General features: G+C 35.1%; 1 protein-coding gene across 1 annotated transcript in view; it reads right to left on the bottom strand.

Moving 5' to 3' along the window:
• Positions 1-27,467, bottom strand: part of CSMD3 (CUB and Sushi multiple domains 3) — an 831,991-nt gene that overhangs the window by 321,627 nt on the left and 482,897 nt on the right. The window contains 5 exon segments of the mRNA XM_006085310.3: positions 740-927; positions 4,767-4,905; positions 17,038-17,232; positions 18,265-18,591; positions 23,829-24,011. Coding sequence (XP_006085372.1) covers positions 740-927; positions 4,767-4,905; positions 17,038-17,232; positions 18,265-18,591; positions 23,829-24,011 — 1,032 coding nt within the window.

The raw sequence follows: 27,467 nt of genomic DNA on the forward strand, positions 1-27,467 counted from the left end.
TGTAATCCAATCCCGCCTTGCCTTCCCACCTTCTTGTAATCTTCCTTCCCTTCCCTCTTATCTAAATGAATAAAAGAAATTGCAAACTGCCATTCTCTGAGCATTTCAAATCTTACTTTCTGGCAACTGTCATCAGTTTTGACTCAAATAAACTTATAAAAATTGTCTACAAGTTTGGACCTTTCTTACCCTGACATATGTGATAAAAACATATAATCATTTTAAGTCTGGGTTTCTCTACCCCCTCCCATTATAACAACTGCTATTTAAATTGTACATTCTTTTTGATTTCTAGCGTTTTCCAGAGTTGGAAAAAAGAAGAATATTGACTCATGCATATGAAAAATATGTCTTTAAGAGATGGGTCTCTATAGCTATGGATTTGCTTTGTACCCATTTATAAATATATTGTTTTATAAAATATTCAGATCACCAAAGACTTAATTATATTTGTATTTTAAGAAATATGACATAATAAACAAAAGTATTTTTTTTCCTGGGGAGGGGGAAATGGTACAAAAACAAAAAAATGGATTATGTTCCTAAAGTCTATTCTATGTTGTTAAAAAATCTAGTGCAGAGTTTATTAAAATATACAACTTGCAAACTATTAGCATTCTCACAGGTCAAGGAGAGCTCCAATTTTTAAAAAAAATCTAGTTTGCTAAATAATATAATGCTAAATTTAAATGTAGGGAAACAGAATAGGAAAATAAAAAAACATGTTGGCAATACTTACTTTCATAATGAATCTTGAAGCCATTATTAGAACGGCTGTTGTCTGTTGTAAATAGAAGGTATATAAAATTACTGCTACTAAATAGAAACTGGGGCACTTGTGTGCCATTGTAAGATCCAAGCAAGGGTGATAGAAGATTTGGCCCATCATGAACTTCCAGAACATCATAATTTAGTTCAGTCTGAAATCTAAGAATAAGAGACACGTAAAATATATTTATTAGCATAATACTATATAGGAAATAATACCTTAGATTGCTATTTCAATCACTATTTACTTTTTTTTTTTTACCATTTTATAATTTGCTTTAGCTTAAACCCAAGTATCTCTGTTCCTAACCACTCTGCTATGCTGGCTAGTTTTAGTTTTAGATATTTGGTTGTTGTTGCTCCTACCATTTTCAATTTCTTAAAATAAGATACCATTATTTTGTAAACTGCAATCAATACAGAGCTCCTTTTAACATGCTTAACATGCTAATAAAATAGCATTTTTTTATTTCTTCCTTGCACTTAAAGATCATATCATATTCTAAATCTGGACCAGGAATCTTAGCTGTGGAAAAACTTCACATGGAATCATGGAAAACTGAGGATTTTAGTTCCTTGACCATAATGATCCTATAGACCAGGAAATTCTTTTCCCACTTTCACCAAGGTTTTCCTACAGATGTTACAGTATTCATTCAGCTTAACCATCTCCTCAGAAGCCTTTCCCTGACTTCATAGTGTAGGTTAGTTCCCTCGCTATATTGCCACAATGTACAGTGTCTTTTGTGACATTAACCATAGTCATGTTCGCTTGTTTAATAACTGTCTCCTTTAAGAGTCTATAAACTGCATAAGGTCAGACAGTGTCAGCTTTGTTAAGCTTTGCATGTAGCAGACATGCAATGAATATTTATTAGATAAATATAAATGAATGAATCAATGTATTTTAATGGCAAAAGTATCTTTCTTTTCTCTAGGGCTGTTACTAACTTGACAAAAAGGCACTCAATAACTTGGGCATTCTAGTTTTAACCATGTGTTTTCATCCTTTTAAAATGTATTTTTCATTACATTTTCAGTAACGAGTTATCTCTGGTACACTTTAGGAAATAATTTTGAGTTGAAACGTCCACTAATGTTCAAATAATCACTTTTACTGTCATATCTACCAGTCTTTTCATCATTACAGGCATAAACTATGTTATTCTTTAAAAAAACAAAAGCAGACAAGTAAAACTCAGAACCTGGTCAAAACAATTGAGTGGGACACTTAAAAATTAAAAACTTTACTTCATTATAAAATCTCTGATATTATTATGAATATGGCTTGCAATTAGTCAAAATTAAGTGTGTAATTTAATGCTGTTAAGAAGTACAATTGGAACACCTTTCAATATGTACCACTGTTACATTCTGTTAAGCAACACACTTAGTAAAATGAATGGATTTCATAAGTTTATCATACTTTTCATTTTGCAACCTGGAATATATTGTGTTTATCTAAAATAACTTTTCCAATAATGTAATCTAGAATAGGAAGTGTACAGGAACACAAGCATTTGTATAAGAATGCACAATCATGCAACTGTGCATTATGAATCCATAATTGGTTGTTTTGTGGTCCTTCTATTGTAATATGGAAATTCGAGTTTCACTTTGATAGCTAGTCAGTTGATAATAACTGAATTAAAATGCACAGAAGAGTCAGGGATTACTTTGAACTGAACCATAAAGAGACTTAATTCTTAATAGAATAGGACCAGTAACTGGTGATACAGAGAATGTTGTTCAGTAGGAGTGAATCTTTATATAGAAAATCATCACAAATTTGCCCTAAGGAACTATAAAAATGCATTATACTAACAAAGGGAATAGTACAGGGTTACATAATAATTTGAATTTCACTTTGTATTTTAAAATCGTTTGTATAAATTTATCATTAGTTGTCTCAATCTAATGTTCATTTGTTGATGACATTAATAAATTTATTGTTTATCATAACTTATAAATCCACTAGATGATATTAAAAAATGAAGCTGGATCTAATCTTACCCAATTTTTGTTCTTTTGAAAACATTCTCGGTGTTAATTCAAACCTGTTTTGACCAAATTCTGATAGTTCTCGTGATTAAAAAAAAAAATTGCTCTCTGGAAGATTGATACTGATAGTTTGTGGTCAAGTAGTTGAAGACAGGAAAAGGAATAGAAGGAACAGAAAAGAGGATGAGTTCAGTTAGGAGCTGCCATAGATTGAGAAAATTTAGGAACTGTGGGAAGACACAAAGCAAAAGTTTATCTATAAATCAAAGGATAAGACTTGTTAACTGTGTTTCACTATGTTAGGAAGAGATAAATGCTAAAAACCACCACGTATGTCCATTGGCATTACTGGCATTCTGTATTGTATTTGATACAAAATTATATTTCTGAAGATTTCATTGATTTAAGCTATTTGAGGCAATCTAAAGAAGCTAACTAATGGCTTATATTTGTAATGTTTTTAGGTTTTATTTCTGTAAATTAATTCTAACCAATTGCTACACTAGACAATATTAGAAGAAATAAAATAAAAAATATCTATGCCACCATCTTAATTATATTATCTGATATTTAAAAATGTTTTCAACAAGATTAATTTAAGTTATTCATGAGTACTAGAAAGGAAGTAACATAACTTTATAATAAATACAATTCATTATTTGGCACAACATTCTATTAAAACATATTCTCTGAATGAGCGGGACTATTAAAGAGTTGGTAGTATCCTTGAAAGAGCTTGGCTGGAATTCAGAAGGAAATGAGTTTTTTCAAGAACATAATTCTTATTATATACTTCAGAGATAACTTGTTTCTTAAAACAATCTTAAGGGGGAAATGAAGCACCAAGATATCGTAAGGTCACAAAACAAGGAAGTGATAGATGACTTCATCTATCTGATTACAAAGTGACTATTTTATGCCACTACCCCAATGGATAAAACTCTCATTTATTTTTTAACTTGCTTTGATACTGAGCTACTATTAACCATGTGAAAGCTTTTTAAGATGAATATTATTTTAAGGGACTCGTTTTCTGACGAAATACATGGGAGTATAGACAGCTCTAAAGCAAAATCGCATACCCTTAAAGGGTCTTGGGAAAGAAGAAATGGGAGATATTTAATTTTCCTTTCAAATAGCTCCAACTCAAGAATCTTACTGGCTTGTGTGTATGTGTCATATTTGACAAATTCAATCATCAGACCCTAATTCCACTGTATTAATATATTTATATGCTTATCACATGAATGCAATGCTTACAGAGGTTTCTTTCTTTTATTTCTTCTTTTTTTTTAAAAAAAAAAGGAATTTGGAAATGCAATGAACACTAATTGGGAAATATATTAATTGGGAATATATTAATAATTGGGAAATATATTAATCCTTTGGATTTCTCAATAGTGGTCCAATCACAGATAGGAAGATTTGTTCTTTTAGTCATGATATTACAATCTTTCACCATACAAATAATTGTAATACTAATTCAAAATCAGTAATACTAATTTTCTTAAGAAAAATCTCAACTAACCAATCATTAATACGCATTAATTTGATAGTGTCATTTTTCTGAAGGATTTGTTAGTGTAGGTATATGTGTAGTGTTACTGTCATAGACTGCAACAAGGTATTGATTTGAATATGTTATAGCACCTTTGCCTCCTGAAATCTAGTACAGAATTTACAGGCTCTTCAAAGTATAGGACAACTGAAGTCATTAATTTAAAAGTCACATGTTCATTACTCAGTAATGTGCATATATATTTAAAGCTCAAAGGTCCATCTTCCATATCTCAATAGTGCTGATACCGCATTAAACAAATAAAACACAGCTTGAAAACAGGCTGAAATCTTAAAAGGGGGCTAATCACCTGAAGTATTCAAGGCACAACAACTGACTATCGCAGTAAAATTATACATTGATTTGGTAAATAAAATGGAGGAAGTCAACTATTCCTTTACATAATATCTCTTTAAGGTTAAAAAAAAATTCCAGAGACCTTTCAAATGTAATTTTGATAGAGTGTCCGGGTTCAGCTTCAATCACCCACTCACAATTCAAAGAGTCTTTATAGTATCCTGGCCATCCCGGAGAGAGAATCAGTCCGCTGGGAGCTGAGAAATGGCCACCACATGGAGCTGAGGAATGAAGTCAGAGAGTGAAAATAGAACTTTCAGAACAAGTTGCAGGAACTATTCCTAGTACTATGATCTGCACAGTGAATTTCTGCATAGACTTATTAAATGCTTCTTTATAAAATTTTTTAAAGTAAATTGCATTCAGTCCTTCTACTATTGAATGATTATTTTCCTTAAAAAAGTAAATTACTTTTTAAAAATATGGCATAACTAAAATAATAATAATAAAAAAAGGCACAGCTACCTACTTAGCATGTCAGAAAAACTAATCATTCAAGTCCCCCAATAATATCCCTTAAATACATTCTTGTGCCTCTATCATCCATTTCATCTTCAAAGCTTAGGGGAAAAAATATGTTAGTTTGTTTCTCTCTCTTTCATTTTCTGATTTACATTTTCAAACACTGCTAATTCATGCTACACTATCTAAAACATTAATTTTCCTTTTTCCAAAGTCCCTACTACTGTTTAGGCCGCCATTGATTCATTGATCTTCTCTGACTTCCCATCTGCTAATGGCTCTCTTGCTTCAGTCCAGCTGTCAGAATGTTCTTCAAATTAAGTTTCATAACACCATTCCCCGTCCTAGACATGTATTATCATCCCTTTCCTTTTAGCATCCAGGTTATTGAAATACTTATCAAGGATTCAATCTTCTGCTTTTCCCTACACTCACAATTGAAACCATAATGATAGCACTGTAATTCCAGTAACAACTTGATTAGGTCTCTTAGTGTAAACAGCTCATTTTGTAGATAAACGAAGTTCTGAGAAGAGCAACTTGCCAAAGTTCACAAGATTTGAAAGTCTCCCAAGTACTTTCAAGTCCATTTTTACAAAATGAAACCCCCAAACCTGTTCTGTACCATTATTCCCTGTGGTATTGGTAAATGAAACTACCATCCATGGAGTTGCATAAGACAGAGAGCTATAGCAGTCCTCTTTCTTATTTCCACTAGCCTTCCATTTACTCCCTTATCCAATCCAGTCCAAAGCTCATATACATTACTGATTTCAGAGAGGAAGGGAGAAGGAGAGAGAGGTAGAAACATCAATGATGAGAGAGAATCACTGATCGGCTGCCTCCTACTGGGGATTGAGCCTGAAACTCAGGCATGTGCCCTGACAGGAATTGAACCGTAACCTCCTGGTTCATAGGTTAATGATCAACCACTGAGCAACACCGGCCAGGCCCAAAGCTCACTCTTATTTCGCTATCTCTATAGTCTGTAGCTGCCAAAATAGTTTAAATTACCATCATCTCATCCATGGAGTAAACCCTCCTAACTGACAGTCCTAACTGGTCTCTTCATTCACCTTAGCTATCCTCCAGACGAGAGCCAAAGTGACTTTTTAAAACCACAGATCTGACTATGCCCTTCAATGGTGTCTTTTTGTGTTGATCAATAAGGCCCCGCATGATCAGCTGTTCCTTACTCTCTAGCCTAGACTCTGACCTTCTCCCCTTCCCTCTGCACCCAGCTACATTAGTCTGCTCTGTACCTTCAGGAGGGACACACAGTAAAAAATGGAGTACAGTGGACTTGAATTGTTGAAAATTATTCAGGAAGAAAAACAATCAAGTGTATATCAGCTTTTCAACACATTGGCAATCATTCCCAATGACCTCCCATGTTGTATTTTTATTTTCTTTAAATCCTTCTATTTGAATTATTCCCTGTGCTTTTATTTTTGTTGTTTACACGTTTCTTTCTGTTTTACCTCACAGAATTTTTAAAAACTGATTGCTCCAGACATTATTTTGTACTTTTTCATTCTTCAAATAATTTGGTGTAACCCAAAGAAAATAGGAAATAGTTATAAAGTGACCTAGAAATAAAGCATTACTGAACAATGTCAATTTGAAAAGAAAAATTATGTAAAATTGCCAAAATTTATTATTTGTATGAGAAAAAAATCCTTTCATATAAAACTAAACTCTCCTCCTTAGTAGAATTTAATTATTTCTTAAGAGACTTTTAAAGGAGACCATTTTTATTTACTCTTTGTTATAATGACTCATAATTAGGTTTCCTATAGGGTTATTATGCATTTCAAAAATGAAATTATGTGCATAATAGTTTTAAATTACTGAATCTTAAATGACAGAGTATTTTAGTGAGAGAAGGTCCTGGAAATATGGAGAGTTTCTGACAAAAATTCTTGGTAAGTCTTGGACTCCCCAAGAGGGTGTGAAACCTAAGAGAGATGCTCAGTGCAGGTCAGTCAGGAAAGCCTCGCCATCACATTGATAAGCAGGTACATGGCAGGAAAATGAGCACATGGAGACGCCATGGTAGCAGCAGCAGCAGAGTATGGAGTGGACAAAATGCAGGGCAGAATAAGGAGACACCAAGTATAAACTAAACATTCAAGAGAGGGAAAAAAAAAGGAAACCCTAACTATAGTCTTAATAACAATACAAATAGAAAGACAATAACTTAGTTGCCCAAACCTTACAATTTTATCATATCCATGCACTGTTTATATTATACTAGAAGCACGGTGCATGAATGTTGTGCACTGGGGGAGGCGGTTGGAGGCCTCAGCCCAGCCTGTGCCCTCTCACAGTCCAGGACCCCTTGCTCCTTACCGCCTGCCTGCTCGCTGCTCCTTAGCACTGCCGCAGAGGCAGGAGAGATTCCCGCCACCTTTGCTACACTCGCCAGCCGTGAACCCAGCTTCTGGCTGAGCAGTGCTCCCCCTGTGGGAGCACACTGACCACCAGGGGACAGCTCCTGCATTGAGCGTCTGCCCCCTGGTGGTCAGTGTGCATCACAGCAAACAGTTATTCCACTGTTTGGTTGATTTGCATATTAGGCTTTTATTATATAGGATAATTAATAATTTTCTTTAGATACACTTTTATTTTAGCTTAAATGACCTCTTTGGACTTGCCATAAGCATACATACATACATACTAATATAGATCTTGCTCTCTCTTTTCTTTTGATACTTATATAAATTGGGAATCAGATGTCTGAGATTATGATTGAGAGAGTCAAGTCAGTTAGAACCCACATAATAAGTCATGAAGGGGGTATCTTGACCTCAATTTTTTTGGAAGGGGATATTGAATCTTTTTCTCCTTAACTAGAGCTCCAAATTGCCAATTCCAAAACAAATGGAAAGTTTGCCTCTATACCTTGTTATACATCTTGTTTTTCTTGTCAGGGATGTTACAATGATAATAATATTCAAAATATTATGTCTCTACCAGGAAAGGACAACTTGTTTTCATTAGTCTTAACTCATTGTCTTAATTAAATCAACAGCTTTGAGCCAATAGCATTTATCCAACTCTTCCAACATATTTTATTGAATGTAATCCTCTTTATCTTTAAAGCAGTCCAGCGAATGTATTATGTCCTAATTATATTCAAGAACATAACCATGTAATCCAGAAGGCCAGTAATTCATTTCCATTTTTGTTGAGGGGATTGTTTTAGATCAAAGAGGGCATTGCTGGCTACAGTTCAAAGGGTGTAAAAGACAAAGAACCAAATAAAAAGAAGAGAAGCAGATAGTATACATGCATCAGAGCCTCTGAGTCCCAGAGGAGAAATGACTATGTAGAAATTAATCCCTGGTAATAAGTGAACTGAACAACAAACCAATTTTACTGAAATGAATAGTAATAAGAACAGAAGCAGGAGACCAGTTTGGAACCTACCGCAGTAAACAAGAGTTGGTATGATGATTGCTGTTACCAGGCTGTCAGCAGTGGAGGAAGTAAGAAGTAGATGGGTTTTGAATATATTTCTAAGATAGAGCTAAGAGATTTTTCTAACTGATTGCATATGGTTGGTTGTTATAGAAAAAAAAGGAGTTAGGAATTACTCCAAGAGTTTCAGCCTGAATTACTGGAAAAGGGGAGTGCTATTAATGATGATGGGGAAAGTTTGTGACAGTAGCATGTTTAGAGTGATTGGGGTGATCAGATCAGTTTCTGACAGAATAAGTTTGAGGAGCCTAAGTGGACACTTTGAGTAGGAAGCCAAATATATGAGTCAAGGAAGAGAACTAACCTGGAGACTTAAATTTGAGAGACACGGTACAGGAATGTTATTTAAAGTTGAAGACTGGATAAAAAGTACTAATAAAGTAAATGGAAATAGAGAAGAAAGAACATCTATGAGCTAGCTCTACAACACACACTAGCAGAGATCAAAGACATGAGGAGAAACCAGGAAGAGAAAATAAATGAGCCTGCATAGTATATTTAATAAAATGAAATTTAAGAAGTATACAACCGCCCTAGCTGGTTTGTCTCAGTGGCTAGAGCATTGGTCTGTGAACTGAAGGGTCCCAGGTTTGATTCCAGTCAAGGGCACATGCACAGGCTACAGGCTTGATCCCCAGTGGGGGGCATGCAGAAGGCAGCTGTTCAATGATTCTCTCTCATCATTGATGTTTCTATCTCTCTCACCGTCTCCCTTCCTCTCTGAAATCAATAAAAATATATAAAAATAAATCAAAATAAATAAAATAAAATATTAAAAAGAACATATACAACTTTTAGACTTGTGTAACTTCTTTTCCCATGAATAGTTGAATAATTTTATAGCTTTAAATTATTAAGAGACATTTCATTTTAAAAAAGGTAAATGGTATTCAGTTCAGATTTTATAACAAAATAATAAATACATTTTAACCCAACTCTCATTTTTGGTCTGCAAATAAATCCTTCTCATCTTTCAGTCTGTATGAGTAAAGTTTAGTAGTATTAAAAATGACATTCACCAATAAATAATAAATCCTTATACCCAGGAACAGTTTTCTTCTGTGACTGAAACGGAGGTAGGAGACAATTTATGTCCAACTGTCTTGCTTTTTAAATCAAAAAGTTCTAGATGACTTAGTGCTCTCTGACACCTAGGAAGAGAACTTCTGTGTTTTGTTCTGAGTCTCATAGAATGGTATCTCTTTCAAGTTCTTTTGGGATGCATTGGTTGGTTTATTACTGGCAAATGCAGAAGCAGCCATTTATAAAATAGAAATACAACTCAGAGGTTAGCTTGAAAATAAGTGTCAAAAACTTGATGTCTCTCTTTTTGTTTTTAAGACAATGTATAATTTCTCATAATGAGTAAAAGATTGTATTTACCAAGCTTCCAAGGAGGCAGAATCTTAACTGAAAACTATTAGGATGGATTAACTAATTTTCCCTGGGGACAGAGTACAGTGGATTGGGTAGGTCTTATGTTAACCTGAGGGTTAAGTATGGAGGAAAGTTTCTGAATACATATGAGTAAGGACTTAAAACTGAGAAGAAAGAACAGTTTCATTATGATAGAATTGTGTGTACAATTATGAGAAAGAAAGATGATGATGATGATGATGATGATGATGATGATGATTTTTACAAATATCAGCTACCTTGAATGGCAAAATAAGGGAAGAGATGGCTAGGAAAGATAAGTCATCTGTTTACTGCACTGTATAAAACTATTCTATTCTAATTCTAAAGAAAAAACAAAGTAAAAATCTTCATTATTTGTTAATGCTTCTTGAATAACTATAGTTCCTGAGTCTGCCTGAATCAAGTCAAACTACTCAACTGAGCCACATTGGCAGCTAAATTATTGGTAAATATTGTATTGCCAAATGGTGGAAAGAAATAAGATACCAGCAGAATAGCAATGCAAACCCAAAGGCTATAGTAGAAACTTACTCTGAGATTGAAATGACAATTTGGGGAGAATGCACAGTTCAGGATAGGGTGTGCCAGCTAGACTCTGGGAGCTAGAGGATCAGCCTTGAGCAGTGTTACACAATTTTACAAAAAGGAGAAACTCAAAAGACTTTCCAAGAAATAACTCTCTGAAGAATGGTTCATATGAAAGTTCGAAGTACAACCAAATTCTTGGAACATTGGGATGTTTTCTCAAAAGGGAAAGAGTCTATGGCCTTTACTCACTCCTTTAGCCTATCACACTCCCCCAGGGATTAGTGGCTGCTGTTGGATTTCCAAGTAAAGTGACCTTAGTAATCACTAAATCAAGCCATTTCCCTTTTATAACATGCCCTTTCCTACTGTTCATGAGGGGCTAAATGGGCTAATGAGAACACTTGTCAGTTGTCAATGATATCCTAATATTATTAATTATTGTTATTATTGGTAAATAAAAAACTATTTACTTATAACTATGTCTCTATAAGAAGTGAGAAATCACACCTCACACTTAAGTAGGTAGTCTGCTTCATCCACTCACCGAATGAGTTTCTGTTACTGCCTGGCTAGTGTAAGCATCTGAGGTCCTGACTCCTGATCTACAGCATTGGGCAGCAGGTGCTCTCTGTGGACTCAGACCCATCAAAACCTCTTCCTAATGGCAGTCAGCCTCGCCATATCGGGGAAATAAACATTCAGAGAAATTTGAGCTCAGTGCAACTTGTTGGGATGATATGTTTGGAATATAAGGTAAACTCAGAAATGGTTAAAAGCTAGACATTCACTAGGAAAAGTTGGGAACTGATGGGAGGATCAGAAACACCTGTAACAAGTTCATGGGAAGGTGGATTTATGGCCAGTTCACAAAATAACCACAGACTGAAGCTCTCCTACAAAGGGAGTCATCAATCCGGTGAAGCAAACCAGAGCTGAGAAAAAGGATTGAACTGTGGCTGTACTTAAGAAAGAAAGCCTCAAAATACAGATTTAAAACTAAAAATGGTAAAAAGAGTCAATGAAGAAAGAAGCCCAATTAGGATGCTAAGATCATTTGAGGTTAGATAATAAGGGAGTCTCAGCTCTTTGGATTGGCCTTTGTTCAGGCAGAATGTAGGTGGCAAAAACTAACGGGGTTCCCAAAGTCCAATAAGAAGGCCTCTCTGAGTGGGTCAAATATTTTACCTAAAAGTTTGCCTTTTATATAGCAGTTCTGGTCACAAGGAAAATTCCAGTGACTAGAAATCTTCTGGGATTTTCCTCATTGATAAAAGGATTCCAGGATTTGAGGGTCAGGAGTGGCTCCAGTTTGCTTCACTCGGTGCAGTAAAGGAAATCTAGTTGCCCACTACTCCCTTGACAAAGATAATAAAGTGAAAGCAGCGTTTTATCCACGTGTCAGGACATACAGACACTACACACATATACAGGTGAAAAGAGAAATAAAACTAAATGTGTTTATGTCATGCCTCTTTCCTCCCTTTTCAAAATGTCCCAGAACCTAGGCTGGTAGAAGGGACTTTGAAAAACACAATCTGGGTGAGCCTGACAGTGCCCTCAGAGGCTGCTGAAAGTAATGCTGTCCACATTCTGAGAAAGAAAGGGGTGTGGTAAGAGGAATTCCAAGGGAGAGGATTGTAAAGAGAAAAATTTCACTTTCTGGATTTAGTGAGGAGGCTCACAGGTGCCCAACAGGGGGCATGGACTGTGTTGAAGAGAAAAATAGATGAGTGTAAGGGCAGCAGGGCCAAGATGAGACTACCAAGCAAGAAAGGAAGAGTGTTTATGCAGCTGCTATGAGGGGGAGACTTTAGTGGAGAGAGCTTTTTAGGAAATGTCCTAGGTGGTACATCACAAAAATCCCTGTGCCAGGAGATCTGTGATAACCATCTACACCATTCTTCATGGCTCTGGGACGTATCTTTGAAGGGGACACCATGCAGAGACTGGCCCCAGATAGAGCCAGTTATGTTTAGGCTACAGTCCAAGCATGATAGGGGTCCTTGATTGTCACTAGCCTCAGTGAGGCTGACTGTGGAATTCAAAGTCAATGATTTCATTCATTGCTGAGTACAGTGATTCATGTATTTTGTTTTCCATTAGCAAAACAGAAATATCACAAGGCTTTAATAAACATCTAATCTTTGATCCTCATGAGAAAATTTGATCAACCCATTCTAGAGAAAGATTAAAATTTCAACAAAGATAGGCTAAATCTACCCTTAGTTTCACATCAATGTTGAACTTCAGGTCAGTGAATAAAAACATAACCCAATTCTGTTCAACAATCTGAAATTAATCTAAGTTTAGCTGTGGGATCATAGAACTGAAACATATTACGATCTCATATTTCCCTTTGGTCTAAATAATCCTTATTAAAGGACTAGGGCAAATAAAAAGTTTCCTTTCACTTTTCTCAAAGATTTTCCACAGTTTTAAGGTTGAAGACGGGTTGACATGAGTGAATCACTAATTTGGGAATATGTCTAAATTTCTAGATAATTGAAATAGAGAGGAACTGTAGGGAGAGGGCGATATTTGAGTGGGTTGAAGCCTTGGATTTCCTAATGAAAACATTTTATACTGATCTCCCTTGCTCTATAAATTCCAATTAAAACAAACAACTTCCTACTTTTTAACTTTAACACACAACAATCCATACACATAACAACTTTTTTTTTTAATCCTCATCTGATGATATGTTTTTCATTGATTCAAGACAGAGAAGAAGGGAGAGGGAGAGAGAAACATCAGTCAGTTGCCTCCCACATGTGCCCTGGCTGGGAATGAAACCCACACCTTTCAGTGTAATTAGAAGTTCTATATATGCAACTTCTAATGATGCATTTGATTTTGGAATGTTTTGTGTAAAGATAATAAAATGTAAGTAGAAATTTATTTGCATTAATCAGAACAAGTAAATGTGTATTTTATTTATATAAAATATTCTATATAATGATAATAAAAAAGTTTTAGCAAAAACATTAAGCATGTATTGGAGGCAGTGATAGTGCTTTAAATGGAAAACTATAATAAATGATAAGCAAACCTTTTCTGTCAAAATATGGACTACCTGAAGAACCAAGAAAACAGGCAGAGGGCTCCCAGACATAGTTCTCAATGGAAGTGAAAGTTGCTGTGAGGAAGGCTGGGGAATGGCGAAGGGGGAAGGGGTGATTTATAAAAAAAGAAAAAGAAAACAGTGAAAAAGAAGCTTTCCTCAACTAATCTCAAGCTTTTGTTGTTAGTACCTAAGTAGAACTGAAGCAAAACTAAAGGAATTCTTTACAATCCTTAATTAGAATCTAAGAAATGAAACTCCTCTTATTTATATAGGAGTTGACAGCAGTCTGCTTTATTGGGAGGAAACAGGCTCCAAACACGGCCTGGAATATGGCAGGTACGCTGGCGAGTGCCGTGGTAAGAGCGCTTCCAGGCCACCATGATACTGCCTTCTCGGCTTCAACCTTATCCTGAGTGATGTCCCTACCTCAGTGTTCGATCTAGAACTTGGCAGGTCAGCCAACTGCGTGTAACTTCACTCAAATGCAGAAGAAAAAGATTATTTTCCTTCAGAAACTTTCATCAAGTTCTTGTTAGGATTTCTGAGGGCCCTACTGGCCTAGGACCAATGATAGTTCTAAATATTTTGTTTTACTTATTTTTAAAAGTTTAATACCATTAGTTTTTCACAGTGAAAATGATCACTGAAATTGCTTTCTCATATTAAGCAGCAATTCATAAAATGATTTGTTGTATCAACCTCATTATTTGTACCTCTCCGTGCAGCTAGGCACCAAGCAGCTCCTAAACCAACACTCAAGTTAGGCAACAAGCCTCAACAATGACCTGGAGGTGGTCTCTGTGCCTGTCCACTGGGACTGTAAACAGCTCCCAGTGTGGGGAGGGAGAGGCGCAGATCAAGTCACCTGTGAGCTGAAATGGCTTCCCATTGGCTACAGGATAATTCTGAATCTGCTTAGCATTGTTTATGAAGCAGGTCATACACCTGACCCCATTGGTTACTCATCAAACCCCTGTTCTCCACTCCAGTCACATGGAACCAGTGCCATTCCTTCTGCCTGAAACGCCTTTCTTCCTCCTCTCACTTTTCCTTCAAATACTAACGTAGGCCTTCCTGACTGATTCCCCAAGTCTGGTTCAGGAACTGTGCTAAAATAAGAAATGAATTAAGGGGCAAAGTATGTTGAGCAAAATTAAACATTACTTTCCATTTTCCCTTTTTATTTCAGTCCTTTATTGTGCAAATCCATTATGTTTGTAAAACAAAATGCACCTTGGCAAGGCAGCCACTATTATAAGCCTATAACATTTGAGGTTTGGAGAACAGTGAAGTCATCTCGTTTGCCCCCTCCCGCACCGCAGGTATTAAAAATGAGAAAGGCATTAGAAAAGGAGGGAGGAAATTAAAGGGGCTAATAGGAAAATATAATCGCATGTCTGGATTACTTCATCATGAGACATTATGAAATGTTCATTCAATGAAACTCAGCATTTATAGATAAAGGCTGTATTACTCAATTAAGTCTACTATACTTCTGAATAGTACATATTGAATATTCTCAATTTATCAGCTAGGAACTGAGAACACATAGGTTGCATTGTTAATTTGGACACAGGTAAAAATAAAAATTGAGGAAGAAAACATTAAAATATTATCACTTAATCATTACAGGGTGATTTATTAAAAGGTGCTTTTTGGTTATAGTTCATCAATATCTTAGTAAAAGCTCTATTATATCTTTTTTAATAAAATAGATTTATAACCATAAGTACGAGAGTGGAAGGAAAATAGTAGAATTTAGGATGTTAATTCTTACTGTGATAATTCTTAAATAAAACCCCCGCCCATATTCCTATAGATCCTAAATTGATATACTATATATATACTTGAAGTATTTTATTTTTTTCTATGATCATCCTTCATTCTTACTAATATAATTTATGACTTTATATGAGTATATATATTCAAAGATATATACTTCGAAACATTATATATAACACATATATATTGTCCTGAACTTTCTTGACTACATTTTATTGGGCCAATTAAATTGAAAAAAAAATAGCAAACTATGTCTACAAAAATTACAAATTTTAAATAATGGCTGCATTAGCATAAATTTATTGTAATTAATAATAGCACATTTTTGAAAATTAAGTAAGTTTATACTAAGAATGGTTAAAATACTAAAAAATAATGAATAGAACTATATAAAGTGTAATATAAATTACTATAACTATAAAGTATACTAAAGAGAATTTGCACAAGCAATCAATATTTACCATTTATTAATGTGAATCTTTTCCTAAGAGCTCTTTTTATTTTATTTTTTATTTTTTTATTTTTTTCCTATATATACATTTATTTTCTTAAAAGTTAGTAAAAAGAACAAAACTGGTCTAGTATTTCAACACTTTTTTAAAACAAAAAATTACATTAGAGAGGAATTATAAACATGCCTGACTTCATGTATATTATCTTCAAGGGATGGTGAAACTTGTACCTCATCTGATGATGTTAACATACCAGAATAATAGAATCACTGTTGTAAATAACTGTTACTGGTGTTGTGTGCTATAGGAAACACTAGAGCACTTTACAAAAGCATTTTGAAATATCTGTATTACCAAAAGCCTTGCACCTGTGGAATCTCCTAACTCCCGAGATTTCAGTCAGACTATCTGGAGCTCCTTCAATTCCTGACTCCATTTTGTTGTAAGTATTTTTAAAACTTTTACTTTCTGCTGAATTTATAACAATTATAACAATTTGCTGACTCAGAATGTTGTTTAAAATAACTATTTTCAATGTACTTTATTTATTTATTTTTTTCAAGGAACTCTTTCTTTCTTTTTTATTTGTTTTCTTTCTTTTTTAAATCTCTTTTATTTATTTGTTTATTTATTTTTTAATGTTACATGCAATAAACCTTAATATTTTAAGAAAAATGATCTTAAATATAATGTTACATGCAATAAACATTAATATCTCAAGAAAAACGATTTTAAATATAATAATATTACATGCAATAAACACCAATTATTCAAGAAAAATAATCTTACATATAATATTACATGCAATAAAGATTAATATTTCAAGAATAAAAGGATTTTAAGTATAATATTACCAAAACTGTACATAGTATGATATCACAAAAGTTGTAGGAAATATTAAAAATCTGCAAATAACAGGATTACTTCTATTATATTCTAGAACTAAGAGCTCTTTTTAAAGGAAACTTCTAAAATGTTTCTAAAAATTATTTTAACATAGAAAATTAAAAGTATAATTTATTTAATTACTATATGTATAATGTATAAAACTCATATTTCAAGAAAAAGACCACAACAGTTCTGGCAGAACAATGCATTTCCTGTTATGGTCTCCAGGGCATAATCATGATGGCTTTATATTTTTCATTGGCCACTGTGCTTACCTCCACATCTTGGAATTGGTCCACTCCACATCACTTTTCCATCCATGAGAATACATGTAATTGTTTCCGTTCCCTGGGTTTTAATAAATCCTTCTTCACAAATGACTGAAATCGAACTTCCCAATTGAAAGTTGTCCCCAAACCGCCTTGCGTTGATTGGTATTCCAGGATCAGGACACTCATTATGCCCAAATGCTTGAGAACAGCAAACAAAAACAAACAGTATGAGAGAATCGTTTGTGTACCTGGGGTGAGAAAAAGTGATTTTAAAAAAGTTATATTTATATCTAGAAAAGCCTTTATTTAAAAAATAAATAAATAAAAATTGGAGGCTCTCCTCTGCCCAATCTGTAATGTGCAATAGTAGTGATGGCTTTAAAATATTAGTTTCATAAGATTTCAAAATAGAACTGTTTCTGCTTATTTCTGGACACTATTAGGCTTAGTCTATGCTAAAATTTTCAGTAAAAGCTAGTCAGAATTCCAACAAATGTGAATACAGAACAGGTTAACTCTATACCATTGCAGACTTTTCTTATGAGCCACTGTTTGGAATGAAGGAATCGTCTCATTGTGGGAATTAAAGTGAAATGCTTCAATCTAGCATGAAGGTCTTACAAGTTCTTTATCACTTACCATATGTCACCTATTTTCTGCCAACTAGAAAAAGGGAAAAGAGATAACTCTTTTTAATTACCATGTTTTAGGCACTACGATAGGAGCTTTAGAAATGGTATTATCTCATTTAACATTTAGAATGGCCTGATGAGCAAAGTATCACCACTGCCCTTAAATTAATCCTTTGTCGTGTTGTTTCCTGCCATGTGAATTTGTCTTTGGGACTATAATTCTGGGCTGTTATTATTTGTTAATGTCTCCTACTAGTTTATAAATATTTCAAGAAAAGTTCTATCTCCCTTTCAATAACAGAGCAAAACTTGTGATATATAGTAGGTTTGAGGTTATACTTATAAGACTTAATAAAATAAGTGAACATACTGGCTGATATAACAATGATATTTGAAACATATTCCCTTAATAGCAGGCCTCTCATACACAGTAGGGAGTAAAATATGGTTGGCAATCAGGACCAAATGAACATCCCTGGCCCAAGTATGTGTATAACTTGTTCAAGTTTCCTCATCTATGGAAGAAGAGAGCTGGTTTGCATGATTCCTGTCTAGCTCAGCTTTGCAGAAATATGTCATATGGAAAACATAAGCTTACTGTTGTAGGTGATGTTGAAGCCACGTCCTGACATTGAGTGGTCAGCTTGAAATTCCAGCCGCAGGATATGACTGTTACTGGTAAGATGGGAGGGCACCTCAGCCCCGGTGAAGGTTCCGAGAATCGGGGAGTCTGGAGAGTCACCGTCTTTAACAGCAAGGAAGTCAAACTGAGATTCCAGATCAAAGTCATTGAAAGAAAGGTGGATCCGACTCCCTGGGTCAGAGATGATTGTCCAGATGCAGTTTAGATTATTTCCATATCCTTCCGGGTAATCTGGAGAAAGGACTGTTCCCATTGGCGCAGTGAAGTTAGAGAGGCAAGGGACTGTGAAAAGATTATAAAATAGAATAAATGTTAAAAAGCCATATTTTACCTTATAGGCTACAATCATGATAATCAATTCCAGCTTGAAAATACTAACAATTTAGGATATCTTATAAGACAGAAAATAAAAGTTACCTTTGTACATATCAGAAATGGCAACTAGTATTTTAGATGACTGTATGCTAAAATATGAACAAAAAATATAATTGGAGCAATAACAGCTATTTATTTAGACATTTATGATGTTTGTGTTAGAATGCTGCGCAATTTTGGTCCTGTACTTAAAAATAATATTAGAGAAATATTTTGAGATATCATAGAAAGAAATATGCTTATGAAATCATTGAAGACAACAAAATATTATGTGACTATTAATAGAAATGGGATGATGCAGCCCAGAGAAAACTTGGAATAAGAGTGGTATTGGTGAGTTTCATTCTTACCATGTCAAGGGATGCTCTGATAGTTTATAACACAGATAAGGAAATCCATTAACTTTTATAATTGCCACCCCTGTGGCTAACACTGGAAAGACAAGTAAACTCTCACACCATACTAAGTTGAAGTACCCACCCACCTCCAGTTTCCTTTTTTTAACTTTTAAAAACATCTGATTTAAGGTTCACATAGAATATTTAGAAAACAAAAGAAGGATTAAAAAAATAGAAAAGTAAATGATCACACAGAGGAAATCAGTTAATATAATGATGCATTTTCTTCCAGTTTTTATTACATGTTTTTAACAAAATTGAATTCATACAATTTTGCACCAAATTTTATGTACAAAGGGTAAAAATGCCTCCAGATAGTTTGCTAAATTTCTGCCTAGAAAAGTTGTATTAATTTATACTGAAATGTAACAAATATATTAGTAAGTACAATACCCCTACCAGCATAAAAGGGTGTGACTATTTTACCTTATTTGATAGAAAAATGACCAATTTCTATCTCTCTACAGAAATAAAAAGATTAATTTATATCTAAATGTATGTAGTTTATGTAAAATATGTAAAAAGAATAATCAAAGTATATAAATTATAAAATTTATCATTTATATATATACTATTTAATTTCAATTTGCTTTTGCCGTATGTAATTATGTTAGAAGTTAAAACCAAGACTTGGAAACTGAGAACCACTGGACTGAGTCCAGACTGCAAATGTGTTTGGTTTATTCTTTTCTTATGCCTAAAAATAAATAAAATCACCTTTAAATTCATCATATTTCACACTCAAGGGGAAAAAATCTGGAGTTCTAACTTCTCTAATGCACTACAATTCCCTATCACTTCTTGTTTGCTTTTCACATCCTGAAATCATTGATTCTATAGCCTTGATCTAAATTAAGGGTCAGCACACTTTTTCTGTGAAGGGACAGATAGTAAATGCATTGCCTATCCACATGGTCTCCTTTGTAACTACTTAACTCTGCCCCTGCAAACAGGAAAGCAGCCATGGACAACAGGTAAGTGAAAGTAAGTGGTTATGTTCCCACAAAACTTTATTTACAAAACCAGGATTCAGGCTAGATTTGACCACAGTCCTTAGTTTGTCAATCTCTGATCTAAATGATCCCCACCTGGAGCAAGAGCTGTCCAAAATCTACCACTCTACTCTCATCAGAAAGATAGGTAGAAGTCTATATAACATAGTAGCCCCCGTATCTTCGGTTTCATTTTCCAGGTTTACATTATCCACAGCCAATCTTGGTTTGAAAATATTAAATAGAAAATTCCAGAAGTAAACAATCTATAAATTTTAAATTGTGGGTCACTATGAGTAAACGTCATGAAATCTCATCAGCCCTGGTCCATCCAGCCAGGGATGTGAATCATCCTTTGTCCAGCTATCCACACTGGTATATGCTACCCCCCCATTAGTCACGTAGTAGCCTTCTTGGTTATCAGATATTGTCTAGGAATTAGTATCATAGTGCTTGGGTTCAAGTGGCCCTGACTCCACTTCATAAGGAACCCAAAGCACAAGAGTGGTGATGCTGGCAATACAGATACGCCAAAGAGAAGCCATAAAGTGCTTCCTGTAAGTGAAAAGGTGAGTACAATACAATATTTTGAGGGAGAGACTACATTCACTTTTATCACATGCAATTATATGTGACTTTTCTATTTTATTATTAGTTACTAGAGGCCTGGTGCACAAATTCATGCACGGGTGGGGTCCCTTGGCCTGGCTGGCGATCGGGGCCGATGGGGGGGGGGGGTGGTCGGCTGGGGGAGGGGCCGAGAGAAGTTGGCCAGCCAGGCCCCCTCCATTGGGGCAAAATGGAGGAAGGGACCATGAGAGGTTGGTTGGCTGGTGGGGGGAGGAACTGCAGGAGGTTGGCTGGCTGCTCCCCCACCCTCATCGGGGCTGATCTGGGGGGTTGGCCAGGGGGAGGGACCGCGGGAGGTTGGCCCGCCATGGGAGGTTGGCTTTGGGAGCACACTGACCACCAGGGGGCAGGTCCTGCATTGAGCATCTGCCCCCTGGTGGTCAGTGCGCATCATAACGACTGGTCGACCAGTCGTTTGGTCGTTCGGTGGTTTGGTCACTTAGGCTTTTATATAGAGAGATTTTTATCTCTTGTTTTGCCTAATTTATTGATTAAACCTTATCATAGCTATCCTATATAATAAAAGCCCAGCGAGCGAACAGCGGAACGACCAGAACAACCGGTCAACCAATCGCTATGATGTGCACTGACCACCAGGAGACAGACACTCAATACAGGAGCTGCCCCCTGGTGGCCAGTGTGCTCCCACAGTGGGAGCACCACTTGGCTGACCGGGATGAGCAGTGCTCCCATAGCAGGCCAATCCCCGCAGGCCACACTCCCCACTAGTGCATGAATCCTGTGCACCAGGCCTCTAGTGTATGTATAAAAGACAGTATATATATAGCGTTTGATACAGCCCATTGTTTCATGCATCCACTGAGAGACCTTGGAACATATCATCCTTCAGATAAGGGGGGCTACTATAGTCTAAAGCCTTAATTATATTAGACTAGAGGCCCGATGCACGAAATTCGTGCAAGGGGCTTGGCCCTCGCCGTCCCGGCTTTGTCCAGAAGGTCATCTGGAAGGACACACGGAAAGTCATTCGGCTGTCCGGTTTAATTAGCATATTACACTTTTATTATTATAGATTCCATTTTTATGTGACTTCCTTTGACCCAGTGTTATATGTCTGTGAGCACCACACTCATTTTATGGTAATAAAATGCTATAGTATCCACATAAACATCTTTATTATCCACATAAATTTGGTATCTACATAAACATATATTCTGGCCTGTTTTAAAAATCTATCTGTATGTCAATACATTAGGTCAAATTCACCAAAAATTTATATTAGAAATTTTAATTGAAATTTCAAAGCAATTTCTATATAATTCACATATTTAATATAAGGTCTTCTCATTCAGGAACATGGTGATTATTTTTTTCATTATTTCCTTCCCTAACAAGTTGATATTTTTTTTTCTATGAGTTATTTGGTTTTATGTAAGGATTCTTTCTATGTTTTTATAACTTTATTTTGTGAATAAATTCTCTTCCAATTACACTTTTAAATTAGCTATTGTTGGTATATAAGAAAAATATTGTCACATATATCAGGATGAAAGATTTAATTTTCTTTAAAATAGTGAAAATACATTTCCAAAGTTTTAAAATTTGTTTTAGTTAGCATATTTTAAGTATTTTATTAAATGCATTTTATCATTTTTTAAAGCTATATAGTATTATCATTTTTATGTGATATATTACATTAATATGAGTATCCAATATTACACCAACATTATCTCCTTGGAAGAATACCTAGAACTAAAGATCTTCAAGTCTTTTGAAATATTACTAAGCTTTAGATGCTGCCGACCTAATTGAATCAGACTATCCTAATGTGTTTTATTCTCCCACAACAAGAACTTCCCAAGGTGATCGTGATTAAAAATGAACACTGTCCCTAAACTGAAACAATTCCACTTAGGAGGGCCTGTGCAATCTTCCTCTCCTAGATTTCCCAAAGAACAATACAAATATGCTGTAACTAGGGAAATTTCTGCCAGATTCTAAAAATACCCATTTTACTGAAATGTAAGATAAGTTATCATGGCAATACGTATCTAGAACACTATAATGAGAAACAGCAATGCCTATTTGTTTGTTTCTGTATTTTTGTATTTTTTTTTTTACTATGTAATATACATATACATATATATTAGGAAATATTTGGCCTGTATTCACTTTAACAGTTCACTTACACTTTTGAAAGTGTTAAATAATTTTAAAATGTTAAATAATCAACATTTCCAACAATAGAAAATGTATTTTAAAGCATATATTATAATCAGATAAAATGTAGGTCTTTTTTTTTAAAACCAGGAAATATTGAAGTAAGGTTTGTGCTAATGTCTTTGCAGGAAATACAGGATTTCACAAATAAAAAGCATTCACATTGTAAGTTGAATACAGATGAAAAGCCATATTTAAAAACTAGAAAAATTACTTTTACTTTAATGATTATTGGCTTTCATGCTTTCATTTGGGAATATTCAAAATTAAAATTCAAAATTTTTAATATTGCAATCACACCTGGCAAGTTGTATTTGTTGGTAATGAAGACAGTATTTAATTGAACCTAAATGTGCCTTAGTATACAATACAGATTATATTTTTGTTGCAGTTAAATTGGAACATTTTAATGTATTTGAAAATAACATTATTTTAATCCAAGCATGATATATTTCATAAACATTAATGAATTTTATTCTGTGCAATATAAATAAATGGCACATAAATATGCATTAATGTGAGCATCTACAAGCAAAAATAAGTTAAAGCATTATACACAAAATATAAGCTTTAAATATTTTATATGTGTTTGCAACTAAGCATATACTATCTTGTGAAAATAAATGAGTTTATTAGAATTAGTTCAGATGTATAATTTCCATAATAAGTATGCTATCTATAAAGTATAAAGTGCCACCAATAAAGTGTTATGAGAACATGTAATATATACTTTGCAATTACCAAGTAAACTTTGTTAACTTTATTTAAATCTGTAATGAAATTTATAATTTGGCATAAACACATTTGTTAAAGATAGTATCACAAAGTGCTACTCATTCAAAAATAATTACACGGTTCCAGCTCTTTGAAATTAATTACAGAAACAATTATATGCAAGGACAGGGTAACATATGCTATCTGGAAGAAAGCATTTGGTACTCACAGATACAGATGGGTATGTTTGCAGACCATTGGTTATTCTCTTGACAAACAATGGATTTTTCTCCAATTAATTCAAACCCAAACTGGCATTCGAACCTTAAAACATCACGATTAGAAAATCCATCGCCTTCTCTAATTCCATATAAAGGTGTACCAGGATCGCCACAACTTTCTTTTTCAATTTCTGTAAAAATAGATTAGAGTCACTTTCCAAGGGCTTCAGGCATTTGATATCCATACATCCAGTTTAGTTCGTATATGTACACGCTATATAGCTATTTCAGAGAAAAGGATGAAAATTATCTGATATTATTATTATTGATTTTTTTTGCTACTCTTATGGATTGTCTTGATAAAATGATGTAGGAAATAGTGTATTTCTCAGATGTAGGGGAAACTGAGGTTATCAGAGCTATTGTCACTGTTCCTAACAGAACAGTTATGACAAGATTCAGATTTTCTGACCCAGCTGGTGTGGCTCAGAGGTTGATTATGACCCAGAAACTAAGAGCTTGTAGGTTCTGGCAGGCTTGATCCCCAGGCCATGCAGGAGGCACCCAATCAATAACTTCCTCTCTCATCGATGTTTCTATCTACCCCTGTCCTTTCCTCTCTCTTTAAAAATCAATAAAAATATATATTTGTAAACAATTCAGATTTTCTGTCTGTAATGTGTATATACTCATCCATACACACATACGTACAGAGTGAGGCAAAAGTAGGTTTACAGTTGTGAGTATGTGAGACAAAGTTTATTCTTACATTATTATTTACTAATTATCGTATTATTTTACATATGAACAACTGTAAACCTACTTTTGCTCCACCTTGTACATATGTATTTTCCCAAAATACCAACACATTGAGGGTTAGGTTTCAAGATATGAATTTTGGAGGGACACAAATTTTCAGCCTATAGCAGAGGCAGTGATGGTGTTACCAGGGGTTGAAGATGTCTTGAGGTCAAGTAGGTGATGGTGTGGCTGAGAGCCAAGCAAGTAGAAGTAAGGCCAAGGAGGCAGCCAGTAATGTTGGGAATTAATTATACATGAAGGAATTGAGCAAATCACAAATGCATTAAAAATAAGGGTAGCCAGCCTGACCGGTGTGGCTCAGTGGTTGAACCAGGAGGTCATGGTTCAATTCCTGGTCAGGGCGCATGCCCAGGTGGTGGAATCAGTCTCCATTAGGGAGCATGCAGGAGGCAGCTGATCAATGATTCTCTCTCCTCATTGCTATTTCTATATCTCTCCCTTTCCCTTCCTCTCTAAAATCAATAAAAATATATTTTAAAAAATAATAATGGTAGCCAAACGTTTCACTATCAATAAGGGGATGTGGAAAAAGGGAAGGCTACAAAGAATCCTGAGGTGGTTGAACTAAAATTGGGTGAACTGTTGGAAACTCATGTTTAAAATATAAATATAGATAGATAAAAAGATGATAAATAGATCTAGATATGAGTGTGTGTATATAAATACACACATATATCAAAATACACACATATACGTATGTGCATTTTCTAGCTATATCCACTAAGAGTCCTAAAAGCAATATATCCCTATACAAACAAATACATTGAATGTCCAGATCTTGACCTCAATACGATTTCTCACTAAAAGGAACCAGGAAGGCTGCTTCTGAGATGAACTAGATGAGACTGGAACATCTTGTTCTGTCAAAGAACAGCAACATACTTGAAGAATGATGGCATCAACAAGCTTGAGGGACTCTACCACCATTCTGAGGCAGTTTAAACAACAATGTAATGACAGATTACTACTAATTGAATACAATTTAAATTCATAAATCCATATTGATATAAATAAACAGGAGAGAAGAGAAAACTCGGTCTCCATATAGAATAATAGTTAAAAATGAAAATCCACCTTTGGCAGCCATCATAGTGATTTTGGATTTAGGGTGAATGTTTGATAAAAAGCAAGATATTAGTGTGGTGAAGGCCCAGGGAGGGAGTGGGGATAGGTAGGAGGGAGGTGAGTGGAGAAAAAAGGGGGCATCTGTAATACTTTCAACAATAAAGATAAATTAAAAATAATAATTTGAGCCCAACCAGTGTTGATCAGTGGTTAGGCATCAACCTATGAACCAGGAGGATTCCCAGTTAGGGCACATGCCAGGGTTGTGGGCTCAATCCCCAGTAGGGAGCGTGCAGGAGGAGCCAATCGATGATTCTCTCTCATCCTCTTCTATCTCTCTCTCCCTCTTCCTTCCTCTCTGAAATCAATAAAAGAATTTATTAAAAATAATAATGATTTGAGAAAATAAGAAAACAAACAAAAACAAGATATTGCCATAATTTTGGATTACCTTTCTGTAAAACACCTATCAATCACAAAGGTGAAAATGGTGATGTTACCATGGGAAAACCCAGGAGACACTAATTTTACAAGGATCACATAACCGGTGTAGAATATCCTACCATTGTTTGCCTCGTGCATGATGCACTAAGATGATGAGCATCATTTTTGCCTAGAATGAATGGTCTAAGTCTGTGTATGAAGAAGGACTGGACAGACCCAGATTAAGAGTCATATTATAGGATGAAAGGCTTGTACTTTTAAAACTGTCATGGTCATGACAGACCAGGGAGAAACTGAAAAAAATGCATCCAAATTGAGTGAAATGAAAGAGACATGACAAGCAAATTCAATAAAGTTCCGTGGATTGAATCCTGACAAGGAAGGAAAAAGAGACATTTTTGGATACAGAAATTTGAATGGAGTCCGTGAATTATTTGGTAGTGTTGTATTGATGTGGATTTTCTAATTTGGATGGCTGTTATGTGAGAGTTTTTGTTTTGCTGAAATTCAAACAGCACTTGGGAGTGATGAAGCATTATGTTTGTATCTTGCCCTCAGAGGGTTCTTTGGTGGTTTTAAATCATGTCTGTAAATTCTTTACTGTTCCTCTTATCAAAAGGTGGACTCAACTTCTCTCTTTGGTCAGCATTAGTGACTAGCTTCTAATGAATGAAGGGTGGCACAATGACACTCATGACCACTTCTTTTGGCTTCTCTCCTAATAATACCAGTTGTATCAAGCCCCTGCGTTTTCCCTAAGGGGCTGCTATGCCACTTGCACACAGCCTTATGAGGACCCAATGAGATAGCTTGCCCAAAGTCTCACATTTTAGGTGGCAGAAATAGATCTGAACCCAGATGGTATAGTTCCAGAATATGAGTTCTTAAGCCAAGAATAGTTGTGGAATATACAAAGAAGGAAGAAATGCAATAAAGAATTAGCATACAAAAGCATGTGGTTCTACCAGTGACCAATATAAGCCATCTAAAATTTGTGTAGGTATACAGAACAACATAGACAGGAAATCATAGAATGACACAGTTACAACTTTTAAATAGTTTAAATTTTATAGTTGTATCATTATTGTAGGATTTGCGTGGTGAGTGTTTTCTGTTTTCCCTTCAAGAACCATTCTGAATCCTTTTCTACCGCCCCCCCCCCCCCCGCCCCGCAAGGGTGGGGCTAAAGGCTGACCCACATGGATCCATAATAGGCTCCTATGCTACCTGACTTCCTGTGTGTGCAATGGTGGTCAGGAAAGAGGTGGCCTTGGCAGGAGGTCAGGGGAAGAGTGCAGTAAGGGAATTTCCCTCCC

Source organism: Myotis lucifugus, unplaced genomic scaffold (genome assembly GCF_000147115.1).
Source record: "Myotis lucifugus unplaced genomic scaffold, Myoluc2.0 scaffold_17, whole genome shotgun sequence".
NCBI classification, from domain to species: domain Eukaryota; kingdom Metazoa; phylum Chordata; class Mammalia; order Chiroptera; family Vespertilionidae; genus Myotis; species Myotis lucifugus.